Source organism: Eulemur rufifrons, chromosome 4 (assembly GCF_041146395.1).
Source record: "Eulemur rufifrons isolate Redbay chromosome 4, OSU_ERuf_1, whole genome shotgun sequence".
Lineage (NCBI taxonomy): Eukaryota > Metazoa > Chordata > Mammalia > Primates > Lemuridae > Eulemur > Eulemur rufifrons.
Genome location: NC_090986.1, coordinates 4,678,478 through 4,700,369, shown reverse-complemented (window position 1 = coordinate 4,700,369; position 21,892 = coordinate 4,678,478). Strand labels below are relative to the sequence as shown.

The 21,892-nt window shown below is 35.8% G+C and overlaps 1 protein-coding gene across 1 annotated transcript; it reads left to right on the top strand.

Moving 5' to 3' along the window:
• Positions 1-3,602: 3,602 nt before the first annotated feature.
• LOC138382918 (olfactory receptor 5V1-like) lies at positions 3,603-10,468 on the top strand. The gene is made up of 3 exons (XM_069467530.1): positions 3,603-3,617; positions 6,635-6,747; positions 9,520-10,468. The coding sequence occupies exons 1-3, from the start codon at positions 3,603-3,605 to the stop codon at positions 10,466-10,468; spliced, it is 1,077 nt and encodes a 358-aa protein (XP_069323631.1).
• The last annotated feature ends 11,424 nt before the right edge of the window (positions 10,469-21,892 follow it).

The window sequence follows — 21,892 nt, the reverse complement described above, 5'->3', positions numbered from 1 at the left end:
GAGTTGGGAAGCCAAAGCAGGTTCAATAGTAAAGAATTGGTCAATGTAATCCACATATTAACAGCCTAAAAGAGAAAAAAACCTATATGATTATATCAACTGATAGAGAAAAGAATTTTTTCAGAAAATTCAACATTTTTTCATGATGAAAATTCTCAGCACACAAACTCTCATCAAACTGCTTTGGAGAATCTGCACAAAACCTACGGTTAACATCATGCTTACTAGTGAAGGATTGAATGTTTTCCCTCTATGACAGAGAACAGCCAAGGATGTCAATTCTCACCACTTGGCTTGGTAGGATTGACATCCTTGGCTATGCTTTTTGGGTTTTATGACATTTCTTGCCTTGTTACAATGGGTAGGATTATAACAAGGGTAGGATACAATGAGTAGGATTATAACAAGGCAAGAAACGTCATATTAATAAAGATGTAAAGAACTAAAAATGTTCCTGTTCACAGAATACAAGATTTTGAATATAGAAAATCCCCAAAAAACTACCCCAGAAAGAAAATCTCCTGAAATTAATAAGGAAGTTTATCAAGGTCACAAAATACAAGATCAAAACACAAAAATATATCATTTTTCTACATAGTAGCAATGAAAATTTGGAAGCCAAAGTAAAAAAAGAGCAATAGAATTAATGATAACACTGAAGAAAAATGAAACGCTTAAGCAAATATCTAAATGCAATATGTACAGGATCCACATATTGCAAATTACAAAACGTCAATGAAAAATATCAAATGACTAATCAAATGGAAAGAGCTAGCATGTTTATGGACTACAAAAAACAGCATAACAAAGATGTCAATTTTTATTATATTTGTCTATATATTTAGCAGAATTCCAGTACAAAGGAATTTTTTCTGATCTAGACAAACTGGTTGTAAAATTTATATGTAGAGGGCAATGAAAATACAATAGACCTAATAATTTTGAAAAATAATAAATTGAGATCACTCTATCCAAGTTGAGGACTCACTATAAGGGCATAATAATTAGGAGTTTGTGGTATTAATGAAGAGAGAGGCAAAAAGAGCAATGGGCAAATATGGAAAGTCCAAAAACAGACCCATACATGTGTGGCCATTTGATTTTTGACAAAGATATAAAAGCAATTCAGTGGAGAAAGGATACTATTTTGAACAATTGGTGTTGGAATATTTAGACATTCATACACAAAAAAGTCAACCTTGACCTACCTCACACTGTTTAAAAAAATTAACTATAAATATTAAATATGTCATAAAATTATAATACTTTGAGAAGTAAACATGCAGGTCATCATCACAATCTAAAAATCAGAGTTTAGTCAGAGCTCTTAACTATTACACTAAAATCAAAATCCAAAAATGAAAAAATCTGTAAACTGTACTTCATCAAAATTTAAAAAATAAATAAATTCTCTGCAAAAATAATGTTAAGACAATGAAAATACAAGATATAGACTGGAAGAAAATATTTTCAAATCACATTATGAATAAAGACATATAAAGAATATATAAAAACATAAAAGAGGATGAAAAAAATCAACATAATTCAAAATAGATACTTAAGCAAGAGGATAAAAAGATGATATTAAATAAGCACATGAAAGATGTTCAGCATCAGTAGTCATTATGGAAATGAACATTTAAACTAACATGATATATCCTGGCTAAAATACAACATACCAACAATGCCAAATAATGGTGAGGATATGTAACAACTGGAATTCTCACACTGTTGATGGGATTGTAAAATGGCACTGCCATGCTAGAAAATTTCATTAGTTTCTTATACAGTTAAAACACATACTCATCATATGGCTCAGTAATCACACTCCTAGATCTGAGAAAAATAATAAAAACATACCTGCTAGTATCTTATTAACCTGAACTTCTTCATGTTGCTCCACCTAACTAAAAGGAAAGGTGAAAGTTGTAACCACTAGTCATGTTTGCTGATGATGTTTGAATGGAGAGTTCTATCTTCATAGAATGCCCACAATAAAAAAAGGAGAATAAATAATAATGGGAAACTCATAATTTAATTCATGAAAAGTAAAAATAAAAATTCAAGAGTTGGAGGACAGTGGAATGTGTTCCATTACCCTGATGGTTTTCAAATACTTTAGCCTAGGTATCAATATATATAAAGATATTTAACTAAAATAGCATGCTATGTTACATATATAAATAACCAAAATAAAAACTCAAAATATTTCAGGGCCTGACACTGCTCATTGCTTTTCTTAGAGATTTCATATCTTTAATTATATATTTATTGAAGTTTTATTTAATTTCAAAATATTAAGAGTACATATGTTTTTGTCACATGGATAGCTTTTATAATGCTTAAGGAGGGCTATCAGTGTACCCATCACCCAAATAGTATTCACTATACTTGTTAGGTGGGTTTTTACCCCTGCTCTTCTCTCCCCTCCCCTTCTTGATTTCCAATGACTTTTACCTACCTCTGTGTTTGTGTGTGCCCATCGATTAGTTCCAAATTACTAGACAGTACATGTGGTGTTTGTTTTTCCATTCTTTAGATACTTTACTTAGGATAATAGTCTCCAGTTCCATCAAAATTGCTGCAAAAGATATTAATTCATTTTTTATGGCTGAGTAGTATGGTGTATGTGTGTGTGTGTATGTACACACACTGTATATATATATATATGTATATATATATATATATATACACATATACACACACACACACATTTTGTTAATCCGCTCAGGATTAGGCACTAAAGTTGATTTCACATCTTTGTGATTGAGTTCAGGTATCTTTTTGATAAAATGACTTATTTTCCTTTGGGTAGATACTCAATAGTGGGATTGCTGCATTGAATGGTAGGTCTACTTTTAGTTCTTTGAGAAATTTCCATACTGTTTTCCCTAGAGGTTGTACTAATTTGCAGTCCCACCAACAGCATATAAGCATTCCTTTCTCTTTGCATCCATACCAGCACCTATTGTTTCTGGACTTTTTAATAAAAGCCATTTTGACAGGGGTAAGGTGATATCTCATGGTGGTTTTAATCTGCATTTCCCTGGTGATTAGTGATGGTGAGCATTTTTTCCATATGTTTTTTGGCCATTTGTCTATCTTCTTTTGGAAAGTTTCTGTTTATGTCTTTTGCTCAGTTTTTAATGAGGTTGTTTGTATTTTTCTGGGTGATAATGGTTTGAGTTCTTTGTACATTCTGGATATTAGCCCTTTATTGGATATATAGTTTGCAAATATTTTCTCCCATTCTGTAGGTTGTCTATTTGCTCTGTTGATTATTTCCTTGCTGTGCAGTATCTTTTTAATTTAATCAAGTCCCATTTATTTATTTCTGTTGTTGTTGTAATTGCCTTTGGGGTCTCAGTCATAAATTTTTTGCCTACTCTGACGTCTAGGAGAGTTTTTTCTACATTTTCTTCTAGAGTTTTTATGCTTTCTCAACTGAAAACAATGTGTCCAAAACTTGCTGTTTCTGAGGGTGGTCAAAAACCCACCATTCTTACAGTACCTGGAATTTTTTAGAACTGCTTTCATGAAAGGTTATTCAAAGGTGTTAAACTCAGTTCACACTTCCCTTCGTTTTTCTGGGTTTCTGAACCATGGCTGGAGCTGCAGTAAATGGAATGCATAGATGGGGGAAGCTGTAGTGCTCACTTTGATTCTTGGGGATCAGAGCTAGGGGCTGAGGACAATGAGGAAAAACCTAAGGGAACTGAGGTGCCTGATGATGTCTGAAGCTGTCATTTCAACCTCTGCATTTCTTTCATGTGGAAAAATAAAGCCTCTAATTTTGCAATAAGCAACAGTTTTGATAGGTGTTTTGATTCAAAGGTATCATGTTCCTCAAATAATATAATATTCAACCAAATTCCAGCAGAGGAGAGAAGAAGATTTGAGAGGATGTGAGAAGAAATATGTGAGAGGAATATGAGGCATTTCCTCATATTCTGTAACAGGGTATTCATCTGTATTGCCCAAAGACCTAAAGGGTAATGGTAATATATAAAGCAACAGAAGTTAAAATCTATTTCATACTGTACAAAAGAAACCACATAAACTCCTAAAAAGAGACTGCAAATCTTCCAAATTATCAATAGAGAAATTTAAAAAAATGAAAATAGGCACACATAAACACGTAAAACCCATATGGCCAAATTATTATGGTTAAATGGGAATAGAGTATTTCCAAAAGAAAACAAGGTGTAGAGTTAAGAGTTGTTGCTCTTTCCACAATTGTAGGAAATTTGACAAGGTATGTAGGCATGAGGGTGGAGTGTGAGAGATTTTTCCCTGTGTTATTCTTTATGTTCAAGTTTGATTTTTTACAGCATTTTATTTTGAAAAGTTACAAAAGAATTGAAATGTTATAACAAACACTTATATTCCCTTCATCTGGATTCATTAATTACAAACATACTATCTATATCTCCATATATAGATATTAATATAAAATTTATAGATTTTTAAAACTTTTAACCAATGTACTGCTAGAAAATCCAGGTAGCAATTACACTGTGAAATAAGTTTAAAATTCTACTCAATTTGTGGCTAACAACATGTTTTTCATGTGATGGTAAATAATCTTAATATAAAAGTACATAACAATGCATCAAATTGTGTTAAAGTTTGCCTCTCTAACATGTAGTATGCAAATTTTTAATAAGTTGATGGTATAATCATATTTTGAAGGAATGATTATTCTGATTACAGAAAAAAATTTTAATAACATCAATTTATTTTTTACTTTTGTCTAGTAATACAATTACTGAGGGAAAAAAGGTTGTTCTATCTTACAGAGGCCATTACAAGAAACAAATTGTCACTTTTCTATAATTTAGATTTTTATAAAACTTACATTAAATTGATTATCTGTAAGTGCCAATTATTAGACTGGTAGTAAGGATATGGGCTCTAAGGTCCTTATTATTTTTTCCCCCTAGGGGAAAGTGGGCATAATATAAATTAGAGAATAAATTTCAAAATGAATGCTATATAAAATTGAAAAGTTTGCTTTTATTGACTGATGTATATTTTTTGGGGTGGATAAGCTAGTTTTTTTTGTGTTGAAATTTTGTATTGGGAATGATACCTCTGAAACTGAAAAGGCAAGAAATTTGTGTCTTAAATTCTAGACTTTTAAAGTTAAGTAATTGGATATTTGTAAAGGTGTTAATATGGTGTGAAAATGTCAACATTTAAGAAACTAGTTAAGACTTGAATATTAAATGAGTAAGACAGAGACTTTTCATTTAGAGTTACTAAATATTTGTATAAAAATGCCTAATTCAGCCCTAAAAAATATATATGCCAGTGCATAACCAGAACCTTTGTATGTAAATTTATGCTATGCCTAATGAATGTTTTTGGTCCATGGACCTGAATTTATGTTCCCTAGAAAACTGGATCCATGAGACCTTAACAGGCAACAAGGATGCCATCAATTAAACATTAGTAAGATTAAACATTAGTAAGGATGTTGTGATTCTTCTAGTTTATTAGCTATCAAACCACTAGGTTAAAAGTTTATATAATCTCTTCCTTAGCAATAAAGCTTTAAAAAATTGTCCTTCTATTTTTAAAGAAAACTTAAATGTAATATTTCCTTAACATTGATGTACTATATAGATTATAAATTTTAACTTTTCTTAGGATCTAAGATCTATCAGTGATCATTTTTCCTTAATTAACTACTTTTCTTTTTCTTTATATGGTGAAAAGTTGCAGTAACTATTTGCTAAAGAGGAAAGTTTCATACATGATACATTTGGCTTTGACCATATACACAAAAGGGTAAGGTACAGAAATACCAAGAAAATTTGATTTCTGGGTAACTGCCAATAGAAGCCTAATCCTAGCCACATATCTCTTGTGCTGATTCTCATTATATGCATGGCTGTTTATAACTGTGACAAAAGCTGATATCAATGTGTATTATTCATGTACTATGTTTACATCTGCACCAAGTAATCACACAAAGCAAGTAAAAAGATTGCACTTTATAAGGACTTTTCTGATTCTCTAGGATAGGACTTATTGAACCCTTGGGTGCATTAAGGAAGGTTATAGAATTTCTTCTTCAGTTGTGTATTATTAACAACATATCACTTTTATTTTTCTACTTAAATGGCAAATACCTAGGATTTAATTACATTTGATTTAACAGAAAATTGTTAATATAAATTCCCTTCCCACATGAACAAATTCTGTACTCTATATGCCAGCACCACAAGCTTGATTTAACAAATTTAAACAATCAAGTGCAAAATTTAGGGAAAACATATTATCATTTTTTGAAGGATACATGTTGATTACATAAAACCAGCTTAAGTGTTTTAATCAGGATATTGTTTTCTTTCTCATAATCCTTGTTTAAAAATAGAAGTCAAATTACTAAGTTTGCGTATAAAGCAAAATGAGTAATATAGAAATAAATATATATTCTCCCAAGATATTAATTATTCTTGTAATAAAAAGTGTCATAGATAAAACATGCAGATGTACACAGGCTTCATCCCTTTCTACTCTCTGCCCTCTTTTTATAAGAAAGAAAAGCAAAAATCCATCCAGTTGAGTGGAGCCTTCCTTACTCAGTCTCTATGGCTTGAAGTATGTTCTTGTGTTTTTCACCTAGGGTTGGCCTGCAGGGTCTGCAGGCTTGGTCCCTGTCTTAGTTCCTATGTGTGGGGAGCCATGGTGCCCTGGAGACAGAGACCCACATGCCCGCTCAGATCATCTGGTTGAACTGTTAGGTTTTGGTAGTTCAAGAATGGGTTTTCTCTCCTGATCTGATGGATTCAGTGAGAGGCTTTGTAGCAGTTAAGATAAATGACTTGCACTTTTAAATTTTCTGGTATAAGTTCAGTGGTGATTAAGAGCTGGAAAACAAGCATCTGTGTATAATAACTAAAAGCTTTACTTGGAGTTAGTTTGTATAGAATATATTCATGTATGTTTATGTTTACATTAGGAATATTCCTCAGAACTATTAGTTTTTAGTTTAGTTTTTTTTTTTTTTTTTTCTCCTGAGACAGTCTTGCCCTGTCTCCTGGGCTAGAGTGCAATGGCATCATCATAGCTCACTGCAACCTCAAACTCCTGGGCTCAGGTGATTCTCCTGCCTCAGCCTCCCCAGGAGCTGTGACTACAGGCGCATAACAACACGCATGGCTAATTTTGTTTTTTGTAGAGATGGAGGCTTGCTCTTCATCAGGCTGGTCTCAAACTCCTGGCCTCAAGCAATCTTCCTGCCTCAGCCTCCCACAGTGCTAGGATTACAGGCGTGAGCCACCGGGCCTGGCCTGGATAGTCTTTCGATGTGTGTGTGTGTGTGTGTGTGTACTTAAAAATAAAAAACAGATTTGTCTTTTAAAAAAAAGGGTGGGTGCGGTGGCTCACGCCTATAATCCTAGCACTCTGGGAGGCCGAGGCCGGTGGATCGCTTGAGGTCAGGAGTTCGAGACCAGCCTGAGCAAGAGCAAGCTCCCGTCTCTACTAAAAATAGAAAGAAATTATCTGGCCAACTAAAAATATATATAGAAAAAATTAGCCGGGCATGGTGGCACATGTCTGTATTCCCAGCTACTCCGGAGGCTGAGGCAGTAGGATTGCTTAAGCCCAGGAGTTTGAGGTTGCTGTGAGCTAGGCTGACGCCACAGCACTCACTCTAGCCCGGGCAACAAAGCGAGACTCTGTCTCCAAAAAAAAAAAAAAAAGTATTATACTTAATTTCTTAAGTTTACTATTTTATTTTCAAAGTATTAATACATAAAAATGTAGACAAATTGAATAGTTACGTAGAATCTCAAACATTTGAAAACTTGAGAATCAACACAGCAAATTTATTTACTTTTTAAAATTGACATACATAATTATATGTATTAATATTTATTGTGTACATGTTTGTTTTAATCTTTTTCATTCATTCATAAAAATCCTTTTTTCATGATTTAATAATGATATCCAAGCACTTTATGGTTATTGCAGGAATTTTCTTTCCTAAATTTCATGATTTGAAGCAATTCCCAATAAGAGTTTTATTTTCTTCAACTCTGGTCCTGCATGGGGAAACAATATCTTCCAAGTAGTTTCAGTGATTGGTATTTAAATTTTTCAGAGAAAAAAAGCTGACAAAATAGTTCCCGTTATGTAAATAAATTATTATGCATAATTTGTATTATTTATGCTATATATTTTATCTGAGCAAAGACATATTAATAGTTCCTACTAGGCAAAATAGAGGGAAGAGGGAAATTTAGAAAGTGACTTTTGCATTCTCGTTTCTAACCATCCTTTCTCCTTTAATTTTCTATCAAGCATATGTAATATTAAAAAAATCAGTTTGTGAAGTAATAAAAAAATCCACAGGAGCATTGATTTGTAGACCTTCAATTAAAATCTTTTTGTAAATGGTTTTAAACATTGTGATTATACAGGCTATTAAGATACACAAAAATGCAATTACAAAGTTAAATGAGTAAATAAGGCCAATATGTTCTAACATATATTTTTATTATATCCTTTAAATTGACAGATAACATTGTGTGTTTTTACCACGTACAGCATGATATTTTGAAGTATATATAAATTGTAGAATGGCTAAATCTAGCTGATTATATAATTTTGAAAGCCCATATTTCCTTAGATATTCTTAGATACATGGAAGAATATATAAATTTTAAGCGAAAAGGGAATATATATGTAAATATATTTGTTTCTTGTTTGGGTGACATTCAGATACTATCAAACGGGTTTATTTATTTTTTCTAGGCTAAATTTAATTTTATTAAATTATACTTTGTGGAAATTACATATTAATGTTTATATTTAAATCATTACGATTTTCAGTTATAGAAGCATTTCCATATTGATTTCTTCCCAATAGAAATATTTTGTCAGAACAGATAACCCACAATTCATTTGTTCTTTCACTCAATTATTTATCTACCTCTTCCATTGTCTGTTAGTTAATTCTAAGTATTTGTAAAAGTTATATGTCAAGTAATAATACACAGCTTCTAGCTTCAAGGTATTAATATTGAGACAGTGCACACAACTATATACCTTGAAATAATATAAGGCAGAATAAAGCAAATGTGAGAAATACATTATCAACTTTCACTGAAATGTGAATTTGCAAACACTTTTACTGGAAAGGGTGTCTCGCTATGTTGCCTAGGCTGGCCTGAAGCTCCTGGGCTCAAGCGATCCTTCTGCCTCAGCCTGCCCAGTCAGTAGCACCAGGGCCACGCACCACGGCCTCTGGCAGAGGTGAATTCTTAAATGTTTCTTTAGCCACTCAGGTTTCCCCTTGATAAGGAACTAGGATGAATATTTTCAGAAATATCATGAATACAGGACACGTTTTCAACAGTAGTTCTAATAACTGAAATCTTTAAGTAAAATAAGGCTAACATAATTCATCACCAGCCACACACCAACTATTTTCCAAGGATTGCCCATCGCTAGGCGCCTTGGTTTTTCACTCTAACCTGCGTTTATTGGTTTTATACCTTCCAGAAAGACCCTTGAAGAGAGACGTGATGACAGCTTCAATCTTACCACGGTGACTCAGTTTATCCTCATGGGGCTCTCTGACCTCCACGAGGTGCGCTACCCTCTCTTTGCCGTCTTTGCTACGGTCTATCAGATCACCATGGTGGGAAATGGAGCCATCCTCTTGGCCGTTGGGACTGAGAAAAAGTTGCATACTCCCATGTATTACCTTCTGGCAAATTTGTCCCTTTTAGACATATTCTGTTCATCAGTTACTGTTCCCAAGATGCTAGAGAATCTCTTGACTGAGAAGCACAGCATTTCTTTTGTTGGGTGTGCTTTGCAGCTGTATTTCCTGGTGGCCCTGATGGGGACAGAAGTCTTCCTTCTTGCTGTCATGGCCTATGACAGGTATGTGGCCATATGCTTCCCACTTCGTTACACCCTCATCATGACCAAGGTTTGCTGTGTCCAGCTGACGTCTGGGACCTGGGTAGCCGGGTTTCTCAATTCCCTCATCCATACACTGTCGACCTTCAGCCTGTCTTTCTGCAAGTCTAACCGGGTTAACCAGTACTACTGCGACATCCCACAAGTGGTGGCCCTGTCGTGCTCATCCACCTACTTGGCAGAGATGCTTGCTTTAGTGATAGGAGGTATCTTTGGGATCAGCGCCTGCCTCGCCACCTTTATCTCTTACATATACATCATCTCTACCATCCTAAAGATCCAGTCGGCAGAAGGGAAGCGCAAAGCTTTCTCCACGTGTGCTTCCCACCTCCTGGTGGTCTGTCTGTTCTACGGCACAGCCATCTTTACCTACATGCGCCCCTCCTCCAGTCAGCGCTCCCCTGCCCGAGACAGGATCATCTCCATGCTGTACGGCGTGCTTACCCCGATGTTAAACCCCATCATTTACAGCCTGAGAAACACAGAGGTGAAGGGAGCACTCAGAAGGGTTTTATGTCGTTGAATATGTTTACAGCACTTGCAATATTAAAATAGAATGACTCAACACTCCACTTAGAATGAATTCATAGGAAGAATTCATTAAAGAATAATTATGTATCAATATTTAGAATACAAACCTAAGTATACATAGAAACTTACAGATACACATTCACATAACTTTAGTTATATCTATCTATATATGTTTATCTCTATCCACTGGGAATATAAACTTTGTCATCCAAAAATAGACATCTTTAAGAATAAAAGAGAACTGTTAGTAAACACACTATTTAAGAGGTATAAACTGGACCTGTCTTTTTTTTTTTTTTTTTTTTTTTTTTGAGACAGAGTCTCACTTTGTTGCCCGGGCTAGAGTGAGTGCCGTGGCGTCAGCCTAGCTCACAGCAACCTCAAACTCCTGGGCTCAAGTGATCCTCCTGTCTCAGCCTCCCGAGTAGCTGGGACTACAGGCATGCACCACCATGCCCGGCTAATTTTTTCTCTATATATTTTTAGCTGTCCATATAATTTCTTTCTATTTTTAGTAGAGATGGGGTCTCGCTCTTGCTCAGGCTGGTCTCGAACTCCTGAGCTCAAACGATCCGCCCACCTCGGCCTCCCAGAGAGCTAGGATTACAGGCGTGAGCCACCGCGCCCGGCCTGGACCTGTCTTAATAAATTTGGATCTGTGGCCACCTTACCTATGTCCATATTCATACCTATGCCTATTTCTATATCATCTATAGCTATATGTTTTTAAATCTATTTATAACCATCTATCTATAGATCTTCCTTTTACTTTCTTTCCCTTCATTGCTCAACAACTTATCCTGATATGTCCCCTTAGCTTCTTATTTCACACTACCTCTTCTTCAATTTTGGCTTCCACTTACTCTACATTTGTCCAGTTCTCTGCTTTTTCCTGTGACCACATCTATTCTCAATTCTGCCTGTCCCTCCAAGGAGAGCATTTACATTTCTGTATCTGATTAAATATCTAATTCAGTTAACTAAATTACTGTCATCTTAGCCTCAATATGTTCAAAACAGAAAGTATCATTTTCTAACACACACGCACCCTTCTTATCAGCTATGTTGTATTTTTACCATTTTCTCCCCAGCTACTCAGACTAAAACCTCTGAAACTAGACTCTGCTTTGCCTTAAAGCTCAGCACTTCCACTGTGACTAGAGAGCTGTCATTTCTGATTTCATTTCCTCTTCCTGTCACCTCTAAAAATAGAAATGCTTTCTCTCTGGACTACTGTTTATACAATATATCACTTTAAATCAGCAATCATTTATAATTTTCTTCATAATTTTCCCCAAGCCTAGGCATCTCAATTACTACTATAAGTTTGATATTACTTTGGTTTTAATTCCTTTATTTAATCTCAATAGCAGAGTTTTCACGTAGTGTGAAAGAATCAAATCCTCATTGCATAAGAAAATAATTCATGGATTTTGTTAAATGTAATACCATGTAAAACTGAGTAAAATCTTAAAAACTCAAGGAATTGTTCATTTTAGATACCAGATACTCAAAGATTTATTGACTGTTTCATGACTTATTTGATTATAATGTTGGTGTTATATCTGTAATATACAAATTACCATTTAATTCTGTCCTATCAAAAACGGGTGGCTCTCACCAAGTCTTCCATAAATCAGGCCTTAGCCAAGACAAGAAATTGTTGGAAAATGTAAAAAAAAAATAGTTATAGAATTCCTATGCTTATTTTTTAACATAAAATCAAGGTTATTCTAGTTTCTTCTTAAGTGAAGAAAATGATATCATTTGAAGTATAACCAAAATAACAGGCTTTCTCTGTTTCTAACCTATGATGTTTGGAGAAAACTGTATAGAACCTATGATCTTAAAATCATGAAATATTTAAGCTCGATGAGATCGGTGGATGATATACTTTACCCTGCCCTGGGGAGATGAGGTTGTCTAAATCTATGGCTGGTCATACATTGATAATGATAATTTTTCCCTTGAAGGTATCACAGTGTGATGCCTTTGAGAAAACTGAGAGATGAATATGTCTCTATTTTACTCCTCTCTCTTATCCTCCCTAAAAGTCACAGTCATATGAGAGAACCTGGCCAAACTACTTGATAACTTCCTAAGCAACTTTACAAGGGATGCACTGAGCTTTAGCAACAACATAAATGGATAGTCAAACTTAAAATAGGGGCCGGGCGCGGTGGCTCACGCCTGTAATCCTAGCACTCTGGGAGGCCGAGGTGGGCGGATCTTTTGAGCTCAGGAGTTCGAGACCAGCCTGAGCAAGAGCGAGACCCCATCTCTACTAAAAATAGAAAGAAATTATATGGACAGCTAAAAATATATATAGAAAAAATTAGCCGGGCATGGTGGTGCATGCCTGTAGTCCCAGCTACTCGGGAGGCTGAGACAGGAGGATCCCTTGAGCTCAGGAGTTTGAGGTTGCTGTGAGCTAGGCTGACGCCATGGCACTCACTCTAGCCTGGGCAACAGAGTGAGACTCTGTCTCAAAAAAAAAAAAAAAAAAAAAAAAAAAACTTAAAATAGGCACTTCTTTAAAATTCAAGAGACACTGGATGAGTGGATGAAATCATTAGGTTTAGCTAACTGGTACTTCTGTAAATAACTTCACATTCCTTATATTGATTACTTTAAAATCATGCATATAAGAGAAATGACCAGGAGGATCAAAGTAAGTGTCAGAAGGAAATAACAACTGCTAGCGTGGGGGTAGAAAGCAATCAATGACAAATATGATACAGTTAACTCTAATTCAAAACAAAGCCATCATTTCAGTGGCTGCCATGGCTGTCTGCATGAATTCTGAAGCAGCAATTCAAGAGTAGGGTTGGGTTACTGTGCTGTCATCACAGAATCTTATAGTCAGACAAATTTTGACCCTGGTTCTTGGTTCTGATGTCACGTCTGGGTGCCCCAGGGAATCATCCTAGATTGGTGGTGTAGAGGAGATTAACCAGGCAGTTGTAGTGTCAGCGATATGGCATCACTCTTTGTTGTGTGCATCATGGACTCTCATGTCCCAGAAGATATAGTAAATTGGTCATAAGAACATTTCTTTTTTTTTTTTTTTGAGACAGAGTCTCACTTTGTTGCCCAGGCTAGAGTGAGTGCCGTGGCGTCAGCCTAGCTCACAGCAACCTCAAACTCCTGAGCTCAAGGGATCCTCCTGTCTCAGCCTCCCGAGTAGCTGGGACTACAGGCATGCACCACCATGCCCGGCTAATTTTTTCTATATATATTTTTAGCTGTCCATATAATTTCTTTCTATATTTAGTAGAGATGGGGTCTCGCTCTTGCTCAGGCTGGTCTCGAACTCCTGAGTTCAAACTATCCGCCCACCTCGGCCTCCCAGAGTGCTAGGATTACAGGCGTGAGCCACCCTGCCCGGCCAAAGAACATTTCTAAATATTCAGAATGGCACGTGAGACCAACCATCCAACTGGGAATTATATAAGGCAAAAAAATCTATACTTTTAATGAGAATATACATATTAACATGTGAGATATTTATTTTATTCTTCTCTCCATAAGAGAGAAGTGAGATATTTATTTTATTCTGCTCTCCATAAGAGAATAAAATAAATACCTCATGTGTGCTGGTCCCACAATGAACCAAATGGGAGATGTTCACACTATAGACCCTTCTAAGCATCCATGGCATATGACAAGGATTCCACAGAGCTATTTACTGGTGGTATGTAGTTAAATAAGACCAATTTTTTGCCCTTCAGCCTATAAGTAGGTTTGCTTATTGGGCAGATTGTACAAATCTCTTGCCAGGAGATGTATATACAGACCAATGATGACTGTTTTTCTGAATGCATCAGTAATAAGGACACAGATTAAACAACATATGAAAGGTTTTAAAAGAAGATATAGGAGGCAAGAGCCTAAGGCAAGAATATGGATCCACTGAATTCACATAACATATTTTTATGTAATATGTTCAAGTAGCTGGGATTTGACTTGGCTTGGATTTATTTGGGTCAAATTCCCAGTCCTATTTTCTGAGAAAAAGTAATCTCCTTTCCAGAATTTGTTGCAATTTCTTCTTAATAAATTTTTCAAAGTGTAGTACCTTTGATGCATAGCTGATGGGCATTATGACACATGCTGTGACTCCCCGGCTGAACACACAGTCGTCCTTCAATAGACAAGCAAGGCTTGTCCCCCATAACACTTGTCCGCCTTCCTTGCCATCTCCTGTTAAGCAGCCTGCTTAAACAAATTAGGAAGAAGCAGTAGGGTTTTTTTTTAAAACCATGCTCCCTTCAAAAAACACAGAACAAAACCTCTCTGCCCACAATCTTCCCCACCTCAATTTATGGCAATTTCATGTTTCAAGCTATATTGGTCAAAATCACTGTGCTAGGGACTGCGTGTGTCCTCCAAAAACTCACATTTTAAAGGCTAAATCTCAAGTGTGATGGTATTGAGAGGCAGGGTGCTTGGAAGGTAATTAGGTTATGAGGGTAGAGCCCTCATGAATGAGATTAGTGCCCTATAAAGAGACCAGAGTGCTCTCTCCCCGTTATGTGAGGATACAATGAAAAGATAGTAATCTGTAAGCCAGGAAGAAGGGCTTCACCAAGAATGTGGCCATGACCATGTTGGCATGCTGCTTTCAGACTTCCAGCCTTCAGAACTAAGAGAGATAAATGTTTGTTGTTTAAGTCGCCCAGTCTATGGTATTCTGTTATAGCAACCCAAACTGACTATGACACATTCTTGACTTCTCTCTTTCAAACCCTACAGGTTTAGCATGTCCTTAGACTAATCCAGTCAGGTTATTTACAAGATACACCCAGAAACAGACCATTCTGCTCCAAAGACCTTCATCTCTTGCTTTCCTAATTGAAATAGCCTCCCAACTTTGACCATTCACCCTTGGTTCATTTCTCAGCACTGCAGCCATAGGGATCCTGGCATGCCACTCTTATGCTCAGGACAAAACTTGCAATATCATTCAGTGTAAAGGCCAAAGGGTTCATCACGAATTAACAAAAACTCCCCTGATAATGAACTCTGTGTACTCCTTGACACCATCCCCCTCCGCCTCCAGCTTGCCCATTCTGAGGACCTTGCTGTTTTTCAAACACATTGGGAGGCTCTCTGCCTGAGGCTCTTCACACGTCCTTTTGGCCTAGGGTATTCTCCCTCAGCCTCCCTGGCTCACTCCCTTTCTTCCAATATCACCGTGTCAGTGAGGCTTTACCTAGTTGATATTTTAACCCCACCTGTTCTTTTCCTTCTCCCTATTTTATTTATTTCCTTTTTCTCCTTGGCACTTGCCACTGTCTAATATACTTTACATTTTCATTCTTTACTATGTTTATTTTCTATCTTCCCCACTACAGTGTAAAGACCTGAGAACAGTAATTTTTCTTTTGCCACAGCCACAGGTGCAGCAAGTAGCACACTGCCTTACACATATCACACCCTCAGTAAATATTTGTTGATGAAGTAAAAGAATGGGTGAGATCAGTGTCATTTGGGGGAGAGGTCCCTTATGTGCAAACTAACAAATATCTCCCAAACCACTTTAGCAGTAAAAAGCACCAATATAGACAGACTTAGGCAGCAGAAAAAGCTGTAGCCACAGAAGCTAATGTGGCAGTCATCTAGACAGTGAACAGGTAAACTAGATTACCAGGCCAGGTGTGGAGGTCCGCACTGGAATGGCAAGAGTGGCAGCTGCAACAGCAAGACAGGACACCAACGAGGTGGAGTTAGTGAGCAAGTACAGAGCCACTGAGCTCTTCCAGTTGTCAGCAGCCGCCGCAGTATCCGAACAGTGAAGGGGTCAATTCTGTGCATATGGAAAAGGAGAAGACAAAATAGTTTCTAACACCGCTGGTTCCATATCACAAAGAGATGACAGATTTTTTTTTCCAATTTCAGGAAGATGGAAGGATAGAGCTGTTGTTCTGTAGGGGAATAGCAGAATTTTTTTCTGATCACTACTGCAGCTGGATTCTTTGGCCTCCCCTCAAACAAGATATATTTCTTATTATGCACTTCATTTTTTGTTTGTTTTGTTTTTTCTCCAAAACTGGTATAGTTGGAGTAAGTCCGAGAATTCTAAGCACCTTGGACTTGGGCACTCATTAAGTTCATTGAGAGTTTCTTGGCTTTTATGGCTAGTTTTCTCAATGTCTGAGCTTCTTAGCCTTCAGTGATATCTTATTTATTTATTTATTTATTATTTCAGCATATTGTGAGGGTACAAAAGTTTAGGTTACGTATATTGCCCTTGCCCCCCCCCACCCCGAGTCAGAGCTTCAAATGTGTCCATCCCCTAGACAGTGCGCATCATACTCATTATGTATGTATACACCCATCCCCTCCCCCATTCACATTTGCCCGACACCTGATCAATGTTATTCCTAAATGTGCTCTCAATGATATCTTTAGTGTGTTGTTTCTGAGCTCACTTTGCCAGTTGGGATATTATCTTACAGCAATGGCCTTTCCTTCTGTCCCACCATTTTTAAGAACCAGACTCTAAATTATCTGGGTTGTAAGGAAATCATTTTTCACTACTTACCTGGGATGGACTTTAATCAAATGGGTCACTTCTGCAATGGACATCTATCTTTTCCCTGTGGGGAGAAAGGGATTAAAGCAACTTTTTTGTTTTCTATTCCTAGGAAAACATGCCCTTGGCAAAAATGTCATCTGGTTGCTGGATATAAGTGCCTTGTAAACAGGTTGATAATTGATCTTCAGGTAAATAGACTTAAAAATTTACTAGAAGGAGGGACTTTATCTTGGAATTCCTTTAGTAGGCTATCCCTGGTAAAAAAAAAAAAAAAAAAAAAAAAAACCAAAACCACAAAACCAAACCAAAACCACCAAACAAAAACACCTGGATTTATGAGTCATGTTATGCAAGTGTTGTATAAGGCATGAAAATATCTGAGTAAAAAATATGTATTTCAAAATTCAAATGTCCCCTTGTTGCATGTGGTAGCCCACATGTCACTTAGAATCTTTATCTATTACCCTGAGCCAGAAAGTATGGCATTAATTCAGAAAGGAAGGGTCTAAGAATCAGTCCTTGGTGTACCCAGCCTCACTTTGGTTGGTCTGTGATTGCTGCCTTCTGATTGCTTATATCACCAAAACAATTAGAAAGCTTAATAGGGGTTACAATATCCTATTTGGGAGAGTCAGACATCAAGATCTGATTCTTTGTCTTAATTCCTCTGCAAAATTTTGGTGGTGAAGGTCTGAAGTCTCAAATTGTCCTCATAAAATGAAGTGGTCATTTTTGTCAAGTCCATATTTCCCAACAAGTGAAATATCCCTCAGGTGACTAAGTTAGAGGCTTCCTGAAATGAACTACCCTGATACATAAATATTACAGATGCTACAGTTAACCTTGAGCACCACAAATGACAAAGGTTGTATTCATAGTTAAACATATATGATTACAGTCAGGAGATCAAGATGGGGCATGTCTACTGAGCTCTACTTCCTGGTCTCCCTCTTCCTCATGAAAGAAACACTCAGGCTAGTTGCAAAGATACTTTGCCTTTAAACTGTGGGGACTTGCTAGATTATGATAAACAGTACAAAAAGACTTATGAAAGCTTTTATACCTCCATCTACATTACCTTGAAACCTCAGCATTGTTCTAACGCTGTAAGTACATGCATCCACTGTCTATACACAATCATTACAGTACTACCTTGGTCATCTTGCTCTACTAGCCACAGTACTCGGCTGAAGAGGTGAGATTTACTTAGGTTGCACAGTCTATCAGGTCTGAGAGAAAACAAGTAGAATGAATTTGGATGCTATATACTATACATTAACTTGAAAGTTGAAGAAGAAGTAAAAATAATGTGGGAAATCCTCAATAAAATACTAGCAAAACAAATTCAATAGCACATCAACAAAATAATCCACCATGACCAAGTGTGCTTCATCCCAGTGATGCAAGGATGGTTCAACATATGTAAATCAAGAAATGTGATTCACCACATAAGCAGAAACAAAAACAAAGGCCATGTGATCACCTCAATAATTCAGAAAAAGCATTCCACAAAATCCAGCACCCTTGCAAGATAAAACCCCTCAACAAATTAGGGATAGAAGGAACATACATAAAAGTTATAAAAGCCATAAATGACAAATCCACATCTAACATCATACTGAATGGGGAGAAGTTGAAAGCATTCCTCCAAAGAACTGGAACAAAACAAGAGTGTCCACTGTCACCACTTCTATTCAATATAGTGCTGGAAGTCCTACCCAGAGCAATCAGACAGGAGAAAGACATAAAGGGTATCCAAATTGGAAAAGAGGAGGTCAAACTTTCATGTTTTGCTAATGATATGATCTTGTATCTAGAAAATCCCAAAGACTCTATCAAGAGACCCCTGTATTGATAAATAAATTCAGCAAAGTCTCAGGTTACAATATCAATGCACACAAATCAGGAGCTTTCCTATACACCAATAACAGTCAAGCTGAGAGTCAGGTCAAAGACTCAATAACATTCACAATAGCTACAAAGAAAATAAAACACCTAGGAATCTACTTAAGCAAAAAGGTGAAAAATCTCTACAAAGAGAACTAGGAAACACTGAGGAAAGAAATCATAGGGGACACAAACAAATTGAAAAACATATACTCATGGATATTTAGAATCAACATTGTTAAAATGTCCATATTGTCGAAAGTGATTTACAGATTCAGTGGAATCCCCATCAAAATATCAATGTCATCTTTCACACATCTAGAAAAAATAAATCTATGCTTCATTTGGAACCATAAGAGATCCTGAATAACCAAAGCAATCTTAAGCAAACAGAACAAATCTGGAGGCATCACAATACCAGACTTCAAACCATACTACAAGGATATAGTAACAAAAACAGCATGATATTGGTACAAAAATAAAGACATAGACCAATGGGACAAAACAGAGAACCCAGATAAAAAGCCATTCAACTACAACCAACTAATCTTTTACAAAGCAGGCAACAACATACACTGAAGAAAAGAAGCCCTATTCAATAAATGGTCCTGGAAAAACTGGAGAGCCACATGCACAAGAATGAAGCAGGACGTCTATCTCTCACCAGTCACAAAAAGTCATTCAAGATGGATAAAAGAATTAAATGTAAGGCATGAAACCATTAAAATTCTAGAAGAAAATGTAGAAAAAATTCTTCTAGACATTGGCCTAGGCAAAGAATTTGTGGCTAAGACCCCAATGGCAATCACACACACAAACAAAAATAAATAAATGGGACTTGATTAAATTAAAAAGCTTCTGCACAGAAAAGGAAATAATCAATATTGCAAATAGACAACCTACAGAATGGGAGAAAATATCTGTAAACTATATATCTGGTAAAGGGCTAATATTCATAATCTACAAAGAACTCAAACAAATCAGCAAGAAAAAACAAACAGCCCCATTAAGAAGTGGGCAAAAGGCATGAATAGAAGCTTTTCAAAAGAAAATAGACAAATGGCCAACAAATATATGCAAAAATGCTCAACATCATTAATCATCAGGGAAATACAAATTAAAACCACAATGAAATATTGCCTTACCCCTGTCAGAATGGCTTTTATTAAAAAGTCAAAGAACAATAGATGCAGGGATGGATGCAGAGAGAAAGGAATGCTTATACACTGTTGGTGGGACTGCAAATTAGTACAATCTCTATGGAAAACAGTATGGAGAGTCCTCAAAGAACTAAAAGTAGACCTACCACTGGATCCACCAACTCCACTACTTGGTATCTACCCAAAGGAAAAGAAGTCATTTTATAAAAAAAAGAAAGCTTCTTTTGAATATTTATTGTAGAATAATTAATAATTGTATAGATGTGTTATCAACTAAAGTGTCCATGAATTATTGAGTGGATTAACAAAATGTGGTGTGTGTATATATACATGGAGTACTACTCAGCCATAAAAAGAAATGAATTAATGTCTTTTGCAACAATTTGGGTGGAACTGGAGACTTTTATCCTAAGTGAAGTACCTCAAGATGGGAAAAACAAACACTACATGTACTCTCTAATAATTTGGAACTAATTGATGGGCACAGAGAAGTAAAAATCACTGGAAATCAAGAAGGGGGAGGGGTGAGGAGGGGAAGGATAAAAATCTATTTAACAGGTACAATGAACACTATTTAGGTGTTGGGCACACCTATAGCTCTAACTTAAGCATTATAAAAGCTATCCATGTAACAAAAACATTTGTATCCCCTTAATATTTTGAAATAAATAATAAATACCATGTAAATAAGAAGGATCCTAAGATACCATAATGAACAATTTTATGCCTACCAATTGGATAGCTTAAAAGAAATTGAAAAAGTCCCAAAATTATAAAAGCTACCAAGAATAAATTATGAAGAAATAGAAAATCAGAACAGTCCAATATCAGAGAGGAATTTAAAACAGCAATAAAAGGCTTATATCAAAAAGAAAGCTCAGTACCTAATAGCATCATTGATGAATTAATTCTACCAAACTTTTAAAGAATTCATACCAATTCTCTATAAGACATTCCAGAAAATTGGAAGGAAGGGAAGCAATACTTCAGTTTTGGGAATGATGTTGGTGACTTCTACTCTCAACATTGAATATATCCTCTAGACAAAGACATTTACAAAAGATTTTTGTTGGAAGTCTAGAAATTCCTCTAGGAAAAATCATCCAGAAAATCAACTAAGAAGCAGCAGTCTCAAACTGCATTATAGACCAAGTTGACCTAAGAAATTTACAGAACATTTCATCCAACAGCTACAGAATGTATGTTCTCCTCATCAGTAAAAGGAACAACTTTCAGGACAAATCATATATTAGGCCACAAAACAAGACTCAACAAATTTTTAAAAATCAAAATGATATCAAGTATCTGCTCAGACCACTTATATAGCAATAAGCACCTATATAAAAATGAAGAAATATGTCAAAAAACAACCTAATACTATACCTCAAGGAACTAAAAAAAAAAGAATAGATAAAATAAAACTAGAGATCAGTAACAAAAGGAACTTTGGAAACTGTACAAATATACGAAAAATAAAAAACATACTCCTAATGACCAATGGGTCAGTGAGAAAACAAGAAGGAAATTTGAAAATTTCTTGGAAAAAATATAAAAAGAGCCAAATTATACTAAAAGCTATGGGATATAGTAAAATTAGCACTATGAGGAAATTTTATAGCAATAAATGCTTATATCAAAAAATATATATGATTTAAAACAAATCATTATATGATTTAAAATAAGAAATCTAATGATGCACCTGAAGGAACTAGCAAAACAAGACCAAACCAAACAGAATTAGTAGAAGGAAAGAAATAATAAAGATCAGAGAAGAAATAAATGCAATTGGGACTTAAAAAATACAATGATCAACAAAAGTTGGTTTTTT

Excerpts from the sequence above, each read along its gene's own strand:
- LOC138382918 (XM_069467530.1), top strand. Across the intron at positions 6,748-9,519 it reads TCAGATCATCTGGTTGAACT|AAAGACCCTTGAAGAGAGAC; the intron begins GTTAGGTTTTGG and ends TATACCTTCCAG.